The following is a 17561-nucleotide window of genomic DNA, read 5'->3' as shown; positions in this document are numbered from 1 at the left end:
TGAGGTGGTGAGGGACCTTCCCCTAGGAAAGCCTTTAGACAAAAATACAAAGTGTCTGTTCTGGTGACCGCAGAAAGGAAAGCTGGCTGCACTGGAGAAAAGAGCAAAGTGTGAAACCAATGCTGCAGAATCACAAATAAGAAGAAAGAAGGGGAGGATGGGGTTGGGGGCCAGGTGGGTTGTATGAACTGGGGTTGAGGTTACTGAAACATCCCGTAGGTAAAAGCAAGGCTTCCCCAGGATTCCAGAAGCTGCCTCCTCTCTTCCTTCCTTGGGGAGACCGAGGGGCGCCTGGGGAGACCTAACACGGACAGGTCAGGAACCTTGGATGCCACCCTCAGACGCAAGGTGGCCTTCACACATGCCTTTGCCTGGGTTGCCACTGAGCACCAAGCGCAGGGTGAACGGTATTACCCATTGACGAATAAGACCTCAGTCCAGCCATGAAACTCTCCTGTTTGCGGAGCACCCTAAAATTAGATTCCACAAGCTGGAAATGGAATCAGGTTTCACCTTCGGCCAAGCCCCCGGCCATGTGCAGCATCAGAGGTCAACGGCAGCTGTGTTTCCTCCTCCCTGCTCCCTGGGCGCCCAGTTGGTTTTCCTCCTTCTCCTTCCTCCAGGTGCGTTCCTGCCACAGCCTGCCCAGAAAGTCTTCCTTTCACAGCCTTCTGATGAATAGATTGTCTGTGTTTTCTTTTGCATTCTTTTTAATGGCCTGGACTATGCTCCAGCGACCCAGCTGTGCATGTCAAATAAAATGTATTGGGGTCGGATAGATTCTCACATAGCACCGAAATGCACAGCCCGTGAAACAAAGGGCACCCAACCACAACATGCACATTCTAGAAAGCTCTGCTAAGAACTGTAACTGCTACAAAAGCCACCCGAACTACACAAGTACCAAGTCAAACGGCATCATTTCATGTCATTACTCCATTCTCTTTCTCTTTTTTTTTAAGATTTTTTTTCAAATATAGTTATGCAAAAGACTTCTGTTTTTAATCACTGTGCAAATACTAACATTTTACAAAACCCAGGCAGATAAAATCAGCTCAGGTTGAGTATCTACTGCACACGAAGCTATAACTGATTCAGCTTTGCAATCTGACCTTTAGTTGTCGGGTAGAAATGGAGAAGCGTATTTAGAGAAATGGTGAATTTATTTTTATGTTATATACAAAGGTACCGCCACTCGTGAAGCATGTGAACTCTCGTCAATGGAGCAAATGTTTAAAAACTGAAGGAAAATAAGAAGGCAGGCTTCCTGTTTCATACACATGGAGGAAGAAGGGTCTTTTAAACCTGCCATAAAACAGGTGGGCTCAAGAAATTCAGAAAGGGTGCATGGAAATATACTCTTACTGCCACCGTGATATTTTAAGGAAATACCATTTGTATTTTGTTCCATAACTAAATGAAATCAGCTGAAGCCATAGGGAAAGTACATGTGTTTACACCCCAGCCCAGAGTCAGCTTGTTGCATCTGACTTTCTGTTCTGGTTAAAAACATCTCTTTCTTCAGCCTGCTGTTGAATATACCCTCATAGTTGAGGACAGATGTGGCTAGCAATGCCTTCTGAAACAAATGCCAAGCAGCAGACCGCTACCACAGGCTCACGCACCTGCAGGTGACATCACCAGGCTCTATCTTAACCCAGAAATCTATTAACATGCAGAAACAGGTGTCATCAAACCAAAACCCACTCTTAGAAAGCATTCACCTCATCCGCCTGAGAGTGGAAATGACAAACGAGATGCCAAACTTCCACTCACCTTCCATGTGTGACTAAGAGGGCAGGGAGCACCCCCCCACCCCCCACCCGAACCTCGCAGGACACCTGTTCCCTGACATCCCAAGGATTCCAGATGCGGCCAGAACAAAAGCGCTGGAGCAAACCCTACTCTGCATTTTCCCTTGTTTCAGGGAGTTTAGTCTTTTCTCATTAGCAAGATGTAGTTAATACCAGGTCAGGTCTTTACCAATATCTTATCCCTGAAATGGCGTTTCTCTTGGGATCTGTAACCAGGCATAGAGAAGGTACTCAATCTATGTACGGAGACGTTAAAAAATGATATATCTGGAATTTATTTTAAAATACTTCAACAGGAGCTGAACGGCAGTATAAAAATAAACTAAAATTGTCAAAATGTTGATAACTATAGAAACCAGGAGATGAGTAATTGGGAATCCACTATGCTATTTCTCCTTGTGCTTGAAATTTTCCATAATCAATATAATTTTTAAATATGTAGCAGCATTTCCAGTTGTTGGGCCAACTCCTCCTCCCCTCTCCTTAGTAACAGAACCCAATTTTGTTCATGTAATTCACCTCCTCTCTGGAGCCACTGTGCCTCACTGAGCCAGTCACAGTCATCCCCATCCTCCTTGCTAGTGTTAGCATTAGGGATGGACAGATGGTTCATGTGGCCAATGAAAGAAGAGGGGAAGTCTCTCGAAGGGTTTCTGGGGAAAAGATGTGCCCATGTTGCTACAAAGTGGCATACAGGAAGAGATGGGTCTTCTTCTTTTGCTAAAATTTGTTACATCTGCATGTGACAGCAAGAACCTCAGCAGCCATTTTGTGACCACGAGGGAGTCAGCCAAAGACAAAACCAGTTTGCTGAGGGTTGCAGAGAAGAAAGATCAAAGCAACCCTGGTCTTTGAGGATGTCACTAAGTTACTGAAATAACCACTCTGAAACTGCCTCACTTCAGGAATCATTAAGTGAGAAAACAACCCACTTACTGTTTAAAACAGTTGAGCCATGGTTTCCTGTTACTCATAGCTAAAGGCATCCTACTTGATACAAAATAACTGTTCAGTGAATGAAGGAAAGAATGGATGAAGGCGGACATACGGAGAGAATTACCAGTCTTAGTTGCATCATTTGAGTCTAAGTCAGTGTTGTTAAAATCCCAAATAAGAGTAGAGATTTACATTCCATTTCGCCTTACTACATAGGATCTCCTCTCTCTTTTTTTTTTAAAGATTTTATTTATTTTATTTGAGAGAGAGAATGAGAGAGAGAGAGCACATGAGAGGGGGGAGGGTCAGAGGGCGAAGCAGACTCCCTGCTGAGCAGGGAGCCCGATGCGGGACTCGATCCCGGAACTCCAGGATCATGACCTGAGCCGAAGGCAGTCGCTTAACCAACTGAGCCACCCAGGCGCCCGAGGATCTTCTCTCTTATTTCACAGCACACACTGTGTATTTTATTTCTTTGGCAACCAATCAGATACTTCCTGGTATCTTCTCCTGTAAGGTTGCTCTTTGATTTGTTTGGAGCATTTCCTCAAATGGCACCTCATATTCATAACTCTGCCCAGGTCAGTGGGGGTCCCAGTAAGAAAGAACATGGTCTTCATTAAGCGGCTCTGTGGTCTTGGACAAATCCCTCAACCTCCTGAGCATTAATGTCCTTATCTACAAGACAGAATTAGTAATGCCCATCTTAGGGGCTGAGAGAGTTAAATGGGGAAGCATGCAGCGAATCATCTAAAGCATGGCAAAATGCAATTTCATTCACATCAAGACTGGTTTTAAGGTCAAGGGTAACTGTTGGTAACTGGCAGAATCACTGTTTTATTCTTCTACCCTTGCTTTCACATATACAAAAAAAAAAGTAACAATTTCCCTCTTTATGAGCAGTTTCATTTCTAACATCTAACATGTCTTTTTTCCCTATCTATTTTCATCACAGAGGACATGTAATTAAAAAAGAAGATCAAGAGACACCTGGGTGGCTCAGTCAGTTGAGCGTCCAACTCTAGATTTCGGCTCAGGTCATGATCTCAGGGTCCTGGGATCAAGCTCTGAGTCGGGCTCTGCACTCAGCAGGGAGTCTGCTTGAGATTCTCTCTCTCTCCCTCCCTCTGCCCCTCCCCCACTAAATATGAATAAATAAATCTTAAAAATATATAAATAAAAAGATTGAACCACTATGATGTATACCTGAAATTAACAGATTATTGTATGTCAATTATACCTCAATAAAAAAATATTCTGGAAATAGATAGTGGTGATGGTGGGACATTGTGAATGTACTAAACGACCCTGACTTGTACGCTTTAAAATAGTTAAAATAGTAAATTTTATGTGCTTTTTACCACAAGAAAAAATGATTTAAAATTTTTATTAAGAAAAAGAAGACACCCAGTGGCTTCCTTTCAAACAATACAGGCCCCTTGGGGTCAGTCAACTATCTCAAATGGGAGAGAATTTCTTGGAACACAGGTTAGTAGCTCCCCTCCCCGCCCCCCCACTGATGCCTGGCCATCAGGTATGAAGGACTGGGGGCGGGGGCAGGCTGAGCAGAGAGCCGTGGTCTCTGAATCCTTCACCCTACACCAGTGGGACAGGGACCTCTGCCTCCCTCCCCTTTCTCAAGCAAAGATATGAAAACTCGGAAAATTCTGGTCCCTCCTGGATCATCACTTGAGGTAGGCCACCTCTCCCCTGGGGTTGAGTGGGCACTTTCCAGACCACTGCCATGTGGATGGCCCTTGGTGGTTTCTGTCACATCATCACAGCATGTACTCAGCTTTTACTTAAGTAAATGTATTTTAAACAGAAATTTTCCATCAACATTAACTGTCCCTTCTAGCCCAAATGTCATTTAATTGCTCTCCACCAGGCCATAGCCCCTGTGAGTGACCAGAAAACAAGCACTCCTCTCTGGGGCTGAGTCCATATCAGAGCTCCAAGCCACCTGAAATCATCCTCGGGACTCCCAGTGGGGTTGGTGACACATTTTAGGAAACACGTCTTCTGTTGGGTGTCAGAGGTGTGAGTTCAAATCCCCACATCCACTTGGTGTAAAACCATCACATCCCGCCTCCTTGGTGAGGATACAAACACTTCCTTTATCACCATTACCATCCAGGATTCCCGCCCGAGTCACCAGAGGCAGACATGGTGGGCTTTCACCTTTAATCTACTCATGGTAGATAATAAATACTAGTTGAATGAACCAAACAAATGAATTTACATTCAACTGGATTTTTTTTTTTTAATGTCCTGGATCTTATTTCTTTTTCATTTTAAGATTTTATAGAGAGGAAGAGATGAGAAGAGGACTGGAACTAGGCAGTCAAGGCAAAATAATAAATTGCCTTCCAATTACCTGTCACACCTTGTGGCTCATCAGGGCAGAGCCCTCCCATGTGTCTCCAGTGACAATGACAACCAAACTAGGGTGGAGGAGGGCTGGCTCCAGAAAGTGTCAAATGAGGCTAATTGTTGATTTGTACTTCTCGACTGTTGCAAGGACAACCCTAAGTGCATTCTGGGTGATACACCACTTAGGAGAGGCCACCATTCTCCCCTGCCCATTAGCATGATTAATTGAAAGCTGATTTGATTTCTATGCTTAAGCAAACAGGCCAACAAAAGAGGACAAAGAGGTTTTCAGGAGAGTATTTTGTCAACACAAAAGCCAACATAGCATGTGAGCCTCGTAATAACGGATTTGAGTCAATCTCTGCTGACTGAACACATGATAACTGCCAGGCCCTGAAGATCGAAAGAGGAATAAACACTGCACTGACCTTGAGAAGCTCTCAGTTAGGGCAGGGTTGCTCCACCTTGGGATTATTCACATTTGGGGCAGGATCATTCCTGTGGTGGTGAAGGGCTATCCTATGTGCAGTAGAGGATGGTTCGCAGCATCCCTGGCCTCCACCTGCTGAGTGCCAGTAGTACCCTCCCACAAGTTGGGACAACCAAAAATATCACCAGAGGTCCCTGGGGGATAAAATCCCCCAGTTCAGAACTCCTGGTCTAGGAGGAGTATAAATCAATAGCTGCAAGATGTACCACCAGGTAAGAGGCCAACACGGTTGGAAATGTGGACAAAGGAGCAATTTTTCTCTGGAGGAGGAATGCTGTGGACATCTGCAGATGCCTACACGTGAGGATATAAATGTGGCTCGGTCTGTGCCGCTAACACCCCCACCATCTCTACCCACCACAAACTCTAAGGAGGAGGAAGCTGTCTTGAGGACCAGAACAAGCCGCTGTGATAAGCAGTCACATCTACATTATAAAAGACTCAAGAGTGTAAATTTACATATTTCCTTCTCTACTTGGCACTTGAGGCTCTACCAACCTCAGCAGGAAGCAAAATCTAAGTGATAAGATACCTCAGGAAAAAGAAAAAAGAGCTACTTTGCACAATTCCTTTCCCATTGGGCCCACAGCAGATGGCATACATGCAACCCCCTTCAGGAGACCCCTCAGGTCCTCCACAGGCCCAGTCCTCTGTGTACAGAATGTTCCTGATGCATAGATAGTTTGAGCCACAGAAGAGGCCAAAATATCTTTCGTACAGGAAAAAATTATCTATAAATGAGGCACCCTGGTGACTGGAAGGAAGTAAATCTAGAATTTTCTGTGGCTAGTTTAACAGAGCCTCAGGATTACATCTTGCCAACTTAACTGTACATTAAAACTTGGAAAACATTCTTCAGGAAGAGGGGGTGTAGTACCTTAAGCCAAGCTTGCAGGTAAAGCCATAGAAAATCAGCCTGTGAAGCAGGCCCCCCAACACATCAGGCTGAGCAGAGAATCCCTCTGTCCTCTCCCACTTAACAGAAACATGACCAGGGCCTTAGCAAACTCTCCTCCAAAATGGGTGATGGCCAATTGCTTGTTCACTATAGGTGACCTGTTGGACAAGGACATTACGGTACCAGTCAAGGGAATACAGAGAAGGACCCTGCACTTCCCCCACCCAGCTTGGCTGTCATAAACACTAGCCTAGACAGTGGTCCACGAGCTGCCTCCCCTGGCCCTGGCAGAATGGCAGCTCCTCTCAGCACAGTGAGGAGTGTGCTGGTGATCTTCATCCAGGCTGGCTTCCCTGTCTGCCCTTAGCCCTGGTGCAAGGCGCTGCAGCCCATTCACTGGTCCCTGGGGCCCTGCCCCCTGCCCAGTACTCAACAGCAATCAACCAAGTGGGAGTTGGGGTGACACCTGCCACATTCACCTCAGCAGCCGGGGGGTTGTGGAACGCAGAGCTGCTTTCTCACTACTCTCTCACTGGTGAGATCTGGAAACAGCTGCACCCCATTCCCCGGGTCTCCAGGGAGAGACCAGCCAGCCGATGAGTTTTCCAGATGGATGAGATGAGCAGTGCCTCCTGGAACGTGACCTCAGGCACCTGCACTGGGGACCTCAGCTCCACGGAGGGGAGCAAGCCAAGCCCAACATGTCATCCCAGCACCCCCTGCGGGCTCAGTGAACCAGAGACTGGAGGGCCAGCTCTGGCAGCCCCCTGCAGCCCCTCCAATGCCCCCCTCCCTGGCAGCAACCTAGTGAGTGAAGAATAAGGTCAAACCCAACTGCCTTAGGCTGACCTGCCCCCGCTAAGAGGGCCTCGCTTGAGCACCTTTCAATCTGAGAAGTCCACGGTTGACAAAAGTTCTGACTGCACCTGTGAACTGGTTCACATGGAAAGCCTTAGAAAGATCAGTGAATTAACCTGCATGTGGTTACACACCTAACAGCTCACGTTCACTGAAAACAATCAAGTGAGCAAAACTATGAAACCAACGCCTCACCCTGGGCATACCAAACATAACATAATTCCATACTCAGAAGCACTTGGACACAGGACTATTAATGTGGCCTCCAACAAGGTGGTCTCACACAGGAGTGGCCCAGGCTCTCGCCTACCTCTCTTTCATTCATGTTCACTGAGGTTTAATTCCCTCAGTGAATTCACATGTTTCAGATGTTATAGTTCTATAGAAAAATATATACAGTCATGGAATCCTCACTACCAAGATTTAGAATATGTCTATCACCAACCCCCCGCCCCGCCAAATTCCTCATACCACTTTCTAGTTAACCCCTACCCCTACCCACTTTTCTTCCCATAGTTTTCCCTTTTCCAGAATGTCATGAAAAAAGAATCATACAGCATGTGCACTTTGGAGTCTGGCTTCCTCCACTCAACATGATGCCTTTTTATTGCCGAGTAATATTTCACTGTGCAGATGGGCCACAGTCTGTTTATCCAATTCAGGTGAAGGGCATTTGAGATCGTTTTCACTTTCGGGCTATTGTGAACAGAGCTGCTATAGACATTTGCATAAAGTCTTTGTATGGGCACATGTTTTCATTTCTCTTGTGTCAGTGCTACCTGGGAATACAGTCACTGGGTCACAGGGTTAGGTGATGTTTAACATTATAAGAAACTCAAAGGATCTTCCAAAGTGGCCACACCATTTTGCTTTCCCACCAACAGTATAGAAGAGCTGTAATTACTCCGTATCTTCATCAGCACCTTCATACTGTATTGCCAGGATTTTGTGGTTTTGTGTTTTATTGTTTTGGGGTCTGTTGTTGTTGTTGTTGTTGTTGTTGTTTTGGTGTGTGTTTAAGCCACTCTGATATATGTGTAATAGTATCTCATCGTGGTCTTAATTTGCATTTCCTTAATGACTAACGATGCTGAGCGTCCCTTCCTGTGCTTATTTGCCATCTCTTGTACCTTTTTTGCCATCTCATATGTGTCTCTTCTTTGGTAAAGTATCAGCTCAAGAGTTTTTTGGCCCACTTATTTAAATTGCTATCTTGTTAAAGGTCTGTAAGAGTTCTACTCATATTCTCGATACAAGTCCTTTATCAGATATGTGTTTTGAAAATATTTTCTCCTGGTTTGTGGCTTGTAGTTTCTAGGCAGTGGTTTTCACAGAGCAGATGTCTTTAATTTTGATAAAAATCCATTTTACCAACTTTTTCTTTCATAGTTTATGCTCTTTGTGTCCAAAGCAATCTTTGCCTTGCCCAAGGTCACAAGGATCTGCAGCTATGTTTTCTTCCATAAAGTTTTCAGTTTTAGGTTTTATTTTGTGCACGTGACCCATTTGTGTTCATAACTGTGCATGTTGTAAGGTAAGGGTTGAGGGTTTGGGGTTTTTTTCTTTAAAGGGTGTTCAATTGTTCCAGTACCATTTATATCCATTCTCCATTGAATTATCTTGGTGCTTCTGTTGAAAATCAATTGATCAGGTATGTGTGGGTCTGCTTCCAGACTCTTCATTCTGTCTGACTGGCCTATCTGTCCTTTGACCACACTGCTTTGATTCCTATGTAAGTCTTGAAGTCAGGTAGTATAAGTCTTTCAACTCTTTCAAAATTGCTTTGGCTAACCCAGGTTTTTTGCCTTTACATATAAATTTTTTAATTAGCTTGTCACTCTTTGAAGTTAGCTTATCATTATGCAAAATATTTATTTACGTTTCTATGTTTGAACTGGGGTTTTGTCAAATCTCTGGATCAATTTAAGTTAGGTGATGCCTTACCCTTTTGAAAGTAAGGGAATGGTCATTCTTCAGAGATACCATAAAAGAAAGACTGACCAGTTCCTTCCAAACTCACCCACCCAGGATGGCTTTGCCAAATGGCCTTGGCTCTAAGTGCTGGGTTGTAGAGTCCACAGGTTCTGATGTGTGAGGAGGACAAGAATGCAGTCTGCCTCTCCAACCTGCTCCCTGGTATAGAAAGGAAAAGACACAAAGTTGAGGTCAGCCCTGAGCCCTAACAACAGAAAAGAGCATGGTTCCTTGACAAATTTTTGAAAATGAGGTCACATCTTTTCCATCCAAGGGGCCACTGGAGGAGAGGGAGATCACTAATGCCGAAGAGAAGAGGGAAGTTAATTCTTCAAAGGAAATAGCAAGAGCAAGGGGTGGAGCAGGCAGGGAGCTCAGGGCTGCAAAATTTGAGGAGACAGGGTTGGAGAGGAAGTCTGGGATCAGAATTCTGTTCCCTGAGCTCGGAGGCAGGTGGAAGCTTTTGAGTGGGAGGGGCATAATCAGATCTGTATTTGAGAAAGATCCTCTTACTGGCAGGCAAAATATCCTCCCAGAGATCATCCTGTAGGTGTGGCATCAGACACGTGATAAGCAGGTTTGACTGGGGAAATGGCCGAGAGCCTGGACCAGAATGTCTTTGGAGAATAAGGCCATCAAATTAAAATCAGACAAGGGATTAAAGGGGATGGGAGAGGCACAGGAAGGCACATTCACATACCCCTTACCCCCTGGACCCTGAAAAGCATCTCCCACTCTCTAGGCACATCCACAGCCTTAAGCAGAGCTCTGCTGTAAGAGGCCAACAATATATCTGCAGCATCGGAGGTCCTCACTGAGTCAGATCATATAATTCAGACACCCTGAGAGTATTCATATTCTGCTCTTCAGGGGCAATATTTTGTGTTAAGGTTATCTTAAAAATGTAACCTTCCAAAAGATGGCTTTGCTTTTAAGATTATGCCATTGGGGTTGAATAAATTTCTTGGCAACCTGTGTATAAATCTGGTCAGGGCCTCACTGTGAAGTCTGAAAAAGAGACAGATGGAACAGTCGGCCAAAAAAGCCCCAGTGACAGAAACAACTATTCCCTGGAAGGGGGGGTGGGAAGGGCAGAAAGACATCTTTGTTTATTTTTACAAAATTTGGAGAACAACAGTGTCCCCCAGCTGTCTCCACAAGATCAAACCAGCTCCAAATGGGAGTTGCTAGGTATTTGCCAACACTTGAAATCAAAGCCCAATAGGCCTGATGGCCCTGTTTCTTGTCTTTCCCTCCCTCTGTATTTCAAGATGACAATTTCATTTGTTCATTGATGCAGGCTGTCCATTCAATAAGCATTCTGATTCATCTATGAACTTCAAACTCCACTTCTAATCTAAATCAGAACACAAAAGTACATGACCCCTTCACTTCTTGCTAGGCCCTCTGGCTCATTCAAAGCAAACACCCGAAGGCAGTCTCAGAACGACATTTAATCAAGGGGTCTGCGTTTTCGGCCTAAGGCCATGCCCTCCAAAGTCCAACTCAGGGATCATCAAACTGTCAACTCGCCCACTTCTCTGGGACTGATCACACACAAGCTCCCCAATCCTGCTTTCCCCTCGCCAGCCCTCAGGGAACACCAAAGCCTGTTAGGGGGTTGGTACCTGTAACTCCAAAATTAGGGTTAGGGCACAGGCCTGGGACAGGGTACCAAATTTGGCCTTTGTTAGGGCCTCTGAGAAATGGATAGAAAACGTCAGTTGTGGGAAAGAAGCTTCATCTAAAAGTCAAACCTCTATGAACTTCCATTTAACTGTAACAGAGCCAAGTGGAAAAGTTGCTTCCCTCCTTATTTATTAAAGAAAGACAATGAACAGGAACAAGAAAGGAAATAATTCTGTTGGGAGTTAGTTCACCGCTCTCCCACCCTGCGTCCATGGGCGATTCTTGGAAACACGGACACAGGGGCCATGTGCAAAAATGGCATGCTGTTGGCTCGCATGGCCTCTCCGTTGTATCAGAGAAGCAAGAGCCAAAGTGAGAGGGTCACTTCTGAGCCACTTGGTCTCTGCCCAGGAGCTCCCACCAGAAGGGAGCAGGCTTCTCCAGGCTGCTGCACAGGGACAGACAGGAAGAACATCTAAACTCTCTTTCAGACTTATAGAAAAAGAAAAAACAAAACACCCACACAGTGGGGAACAATTTCCCCACTGTGTGGGTGGTGGGGCCCCGAGAGCTGTTATCTGCAAAGGGCACTTCTGGGGGTTACCCAGCTGTTACCGCGGTGTGGATTCCACTCGAAAACCTCAAGCCAAGCCGTGGGGGAATGAACACCAAGAGACAATTTTTCCACTCTGTGAAAATGACTTGACTTTACAAAAATAAATTAAAACACCATCATAATAAATGAATTGTGTGCAGGACCTGTTGTCAAATGCACAGTCGGTCACAGCCGATGCTCTTCCTTGCTTGGCACATCTATGTCATCAGAATATGACTATGTCGTTCTCCACTTCCTGACCCCTCGGCACCTGACCCCGCGTGACGTCTCACACACAGACGCACACTCGCATACCACACAACCAAGTCTGGCATTACTGGTCTAGCAGGAGTTAGAGGCTGAACCAGCATGTCTGAGGGCAGGGGTGGGAGTTGTTGGGGTGGACAAGTGTTAGTACAGGAATCAGGGGAAAGGATGCTCTAGCTTTCTTCATCATAACAAGGGAGATTTGATGGCTGGAGCAAAAATGCAGATGTATAAAAACAAAACCAGGATCCTTTGAGCCTTAAGTCCCTCTTTTGCCACGCAAGGGCTCCCCTGTTCCGGGCTGCTCGGCTCCATGTGTCTATGGCAGCCTGAGAGGCACTGCCTGCCTGCCAAGTTCATAGGGTTTAGTGATTCCTCTCCTCCTCTGCATACTCACGTCCTTGAAGTCCATCCCACCCACTCCTCAGTGAACCCATCCTCCCAGTGCTGCCATCTGGGGCCACGTTCCCCTCCTCCCTTCCCTTCGTCCCACCTCCATCTACTACAGGATTCTCGCACCATTGCTCTTGGCCCTGGACCTCCTGTTAGATTTTGGGAAACGGACCTGGTTATTAAAACCTCAAGTCCCAAACCTTGCTTCCAAAATTATCCTTACCCACACGAAGAGGACCTAGGAAGCCCTTAATTCCAGCATCTGGGTTCTGGGTAGACATGACAATAGAAATGGAAACCATTTCTCAATAGCAACTGTGAGCCTTTGAAGGGGACCCAGAACTATATACACATAGGATACAACGCCATTTTAAAAAGTAATCAACAGAAGAACAGTATGGCGATTCCTCAAAAAACTAAAAATAGAATTATCATATGATCCAGCAATTCCACTTCTGGGTATATACCCAAAAGAACTGAAAGCAAGGTTTCAAAGAGATTTTTAAATGCTCATGTATATAGCAGCATCATTAACAATAGCCAAAGGCAGAAGCAACCCAAATGTCTATTGACAGATGAAAGGATTAGCAAAAAGTGATATATATATTTATTTATCTATATAGATATACAGACACACACACACACACACACACACACACACACACACACACACACACATGCAATGGAGTATTATTCAACCTTAAAAAGGAAGGAAATCTGACACATGCTACAACACGGATGAATCCTGAGGACATTATGCTAAGTGAAAGAAGCCAGACACAAAAAGACAAATACTGTGTGATTCCACTTACATGAGGATCCTATAGTAGTCAAATTCAGAGACAGAAAGAACGGTGGTTACCAAGGGCTGGAGGCAGGGCGGGTGGGGAGTTAGTTACTGCTCAATGAGTATTGAGTTTCACTTTGGGAAGACAAAAAAGTTCTAGCGATGGATGTGGTGATATAGTTGCACAAGAATGTGAATGTACTTACTATCACTGAACTGTATACTTTTTAACCTTTTTTAAGGGTTAAAATAACAAATTTTATGTTAGGTGTATTTTACCAAAAAAAAAAAAAAAAAGGTAATCAACAGAAAGACTGAAGCTTCAATTAATCTAAATAAACTAGCAGAGACATAACCAGATACCCACACCCTTCATCTTCTTCCTTCTCTCTAAGGACAGAGGTGGGTGACAGGGCCAGGCAGCAGGAGGGACAGAAGAGTCTCCACCAACCCAGTGAGGTGTTGGTAACCATATGGAAAGATGCCAGGTGCCTGCCCTGGCCGAGGGCAGGGCGAGCAGGAATATTCTCCACAACACAGGCCTGACGCCATATAAGCACGGGGGCAAAGGCACCATCCAGCCTTCCATCAGGTCTACCCTGCTTTGTTATCTCACCTGATTTCCTGATTTGAAAAGGCTGAGAGTTGGCAAAAGTCCCTCAGCCTCACCAAGTATTAAAAAGAAGATAGTAGGAAGGGAAAAATGAAGGGGAGGAAATCGGAGGGGAAGACGAACCATGAGAGACTATGGACTCTGAGAAACAAACTGAGGGTTCTAGAGGGGAGGGGGAGATGGGTTAGCCTGGTGATGGGTATTAAAGAGGGCACATATTAAATGGAGCACTGGGTGTTATACGCAAACCAATGAATCATGGAACACTACATCAAAAAAAAAAAAAAAGGGCGCCTGGGTGGCTCAGTTAGTTAAGCGACTGCCTTCGGCTCAGGTCATGATCCTGGAGTCCCGGGATCGAGTCCCGCATCGGGCTCCCTGCTCAGCGGGGAGTCTGCTTCTCCCTCTGACCCTCTTGGATCTCGTGCTCTCTCTCTCTCTATCTCATTCTCTCTCTCAACTAAATAAATAAATAAAATCTTTAAAAAAAAAAAAACCTTAAAAAAAAAATAAAGAATGCTTTCTTCTCAAGCTCCATATAGACTCTGAGTTTCTGCACCAGTTAGAACTCTCCACAGAGCCACAGAGTAACCTTCCCCATTGCAGGAACAAGCACATGTTTGTTCTCCGAACCAGAGCAAGGCCTTAGCTTTCTTAGGGAAGAGGCACCTTCAGCTGTCCTGCAGAAACAGGCAGCTACTTTTCTTGAAGAGAGGGACTCAGATAGGAGGAAAGTTCCACCTAAAGGAAAAGAGTGGAAAGGGCAAAATCTGCCCCCTCCACATACACCCCCACCAAGTATCCAGCCCACATGAGAGTCCAGGAGCCGCTGTCCACACCAGGCTTCCCAGGTGCAGAGCGGTTGTACATCCTGTCAGTCCAGCAGCCTGGCCATGCTGACAAGGGAACAGGTGCTTCTGCAGAACGCCCCACCTGGCCGTGCGCAAGCATCATGCACACCTACGATCCAGAAAGTAATCTGAGTTGCTCTGGAGCAGCATTCTTCCAAGAGTATCCAGAAATGTCCAGCCTGAACACTTTTCTTCCCACACAGTCATTCCCAGTTCCGAGTGATTCTCACCCCGTCCTGCCTTCTTCCTGCTACCCGACAAGTGGCTTTTCGAGGCCTCTCTGCCCACTTTGTGGCTCAAGTCACAGCTGAATGTAAACGAGTACATACAACCTGTTACAAGCATTTTTAGAAGGCAATCTTTGAGGTAACTACTGAGGTTTGTTTGTGGAGAGCTGGCCAGATGCCCCAAGCTGACTGGCGGTGGCACTCTGGGGAGGCTGTGAGCAGTTTGTGTAAAGATGGGGGGACACTGCTTGGTGCCCCTCCATGGAGACTGGATCTTTAACTAATTCAACATCGTAATACATTTTGATGAATATTAGTACAAGAAACCAACGTTTTTCATAAACATGATACACCCGAGAAAAAGGCAGAAATCATGAAGCAAGACAAAAAATGGAGCTTTTAGCCATTCTCAGATGACTGTAAGACAAGAGGGGGGCCCCATGGAGGGGCAAGGGGCTTCACTAACAAGCCTTCACCCAGCTTTCTGTTTGTCTGGCCTCCGCCTCTCATGCTGGACATCCCTGATTTCTGTTCTTATCCTTAGATGGAATATATTACCCAGAAATCACTTCTGTCCCTGCCCTACGGCAGTACGTTTTTTCTTTTAAAAGAAATGTACTACCTCCCACCACTTTTACGTAGAAACCCTATTCCTCCAAATAGCCAGTAACCTCCACCAGTCAAGCAACTAGAACAAGTCTAATTGCTGTGAACTGATACCATGGGTAGAGCAGCCACCAAAATTAAGCTCAAAAACCCATAGACTTAAGCAAACCAAAAGCTATAAACCAGTAAGGTTATCTCTTTAGAGGAAAAAAAAATTAACTTTACCTGTGGCTGTAGCGAATGGCTATTGTCAACCCAAGCTGTAATTAAAAAGAGGGAAAAATACATATTAAATAATATTAAGAGCATGCTGAGTTCACAAGAAAATTAACTTATTATGGTCCATTATTTTTTAAACATTTCCTAAAATCTCCTACTGCTTATGCTTCATAAATAACACCTTTTAATGACAGATCTTTAGTTTCAACATAGTTCTTAAAGGATAGCTATATTTTGAAAGGGTCTTAGAGACACCTAAAATATTTCATGTGTCTCTCAAGTTAGATGGGTGTCTTTCATCTGGAAGACCTTCCATAACAGAGCTTTTTTTTTTTTTTTTTGCATTTTTGCTTTTTTCCTAAAATTTTTTTAAATTTAATTTTTTATTTTTATTGGGGTATAATTAACAAATAAATTGTATATATTTAATGTATACAATGTGATGATTTGATATACATATACAGTGTGAAATTATTACCATAAGTTATCACATTGATTAACACATCCATCACTTCACATAGTTACCTTTTTTTTCTTTTTTTGGTGAGACCACTTAAGATCTACTCTCTTAGCAAATTTTAAGTATACAACACAGTATCGTTAACTATATCCACCACGCTGTGCATTAAACCTCCAAAGCTTATTCCTCTTACAACTCAAAGTTTATACCCTCTGACCAACACCTCCTCATTTCCCCCACCCCCAGCCTCTGGCAACCAGCATTCTACTCTCTGTTTGTAGGAGCAAAACAGGGCTCTTTCAGCTCTAAGACACAGCCGTGAAAGGATGGATTCCGTGTACGGCTGATTCTGAGGTTTGTCGTACCCGGGTCCCGGGAGGAGTTCTTTCCCTACCTCCCTGCCCCAGGAGAGCCGAGTGGAGACCAGGCCATGGGGGACTGACCACCTGGGCCAGTCTTGCCAGGGGGATCTGCACAATCTTCACACTGATTCCATAAGCTCAAGGCCAGCAAATTACGTCTCTGAGGACAGCAAAGAGATTGAGCCTACAGTACATGTGTGACATCAAGAGAACGTGTATACCAGTGCTGGACACAGCGACAAGTGGAGGCCAAGGGGACACCGTGATTTCCTTTTTACTCTGTGGGAGTGTCATGGAAACCTCTCAAGCATAAGTGGGGGTGGAGTCATACGGCATGGACCTCAGCTAGTTCGTGCAAGGTCAGTAGCAAATTCCAGAAGAGTCAGGCCACACAAGTTCAACAGCTAACTATATGGGCATCAAGTTATTTAAACTCTCAGAGCCACAGTGTTTACAACTATATAATGGGCAAATAATTATTTTCTCATGTAAGGATTAAGCAATTTTTCTATTTTTGTGTTTATACCTGTGTGTGCATGCACACGTGTGCATACTGCCTATGGAAAGGAAAAACTATAAATAGTAACTACCACCATGCATACCCCAAATGCAGAACCTCATTTATGAAAATGTTTTCATTCCCCCAAAATTTTTTTAAAGATTTTATTTATTTACTTCTTTTAAGAGAGAGAGACAGAGAGAGAGCGAGAGTCAGCAGGGGAGGGGGGGCGAGGAACAGAGGGAGAGGGAGAGAGAATCCCAAGCAGACTCCCCATTGAGCACAGAGTCCAACACAGGGCTTGATCCCATGACCCTGAGATCATGACCTGAGTGGAAATCAAGAGTTGGATGCTTAACTCACTGAGCCACCCAGGCAGCCCTTCATTTTCCAAAATTTAATTTTTTAAGTTAGTTCTTGGAACTTAGAAATTATTTCATCATGTAAAAATGATGATCAGCCTCAACCATGCCTATGAAAGTCTCATCAACCCACTTGTGGCTGAACCATGGCACTACTAGTTTAAGGAACTCACAGCAGTTAAAAATCCAAGCATCATCTGGGCCCAAGTCCACCTAAGTTGAACCTTCACATCCCCAAACACATCACTGGCAGTTCCCCTGATGTTGGCCCCAGTGGTGGTGGGGGTGGGGGCAGTCTCCCTGGGCAGTGGGAGGGTGGAGGGGGTGACAAAGAGGCAAGGGGAGGGA

At 44.9% G+C, this 17561-nt stretch overlaps 1 protein-coding gene across 3 annotated transcripts in view; it reads right to left on the bottom strand.

Moving 5' to 3' along the window:
* ACOXL (acyl-CoA oxidase like) overlaps positions 1-17561 on the bottom strand; it is a 354745-nt gene that overhangs the window by 226922 nt on the left and 110262 nt on the right. For all 3 annotated transcript variants that reach the window (XM_028117110.2, XM_028117111.2, XM_028117112.1), the window contains one exon: positions 15537-15571. In XM_028117110.2, the coding sequence (XP_027972911.1) occupies positions 15537-15571 (35 nt within the window). The remainder of the gene's footprint in view (positions 1-15536; positions 15572-17561) is intronic.

This window comes from Eumetopias jubatus, unplaced genomic scaffold (assembly GCF_037043125.1).
Source record: "Eumetopias jubatus isolate StellerSeaLion01/CBP00866 unplaced genomic scaffold, mEumJub1_p1.0 scaffold_9, whole genome shotgun sequence".
In the NCBI taxonomy this organism is placed as follows: Eukaryota; Metazoa; Chordata; class Mammalia; order Carnivora; family Otariidae; genus Eumetopias; species Eumetopias jubatus.
The sequence above is the reverse complement of the archived record's forward strand: the minus strand, read 5'-3'. Positions and strand labels throughout refer to the sequence as shown.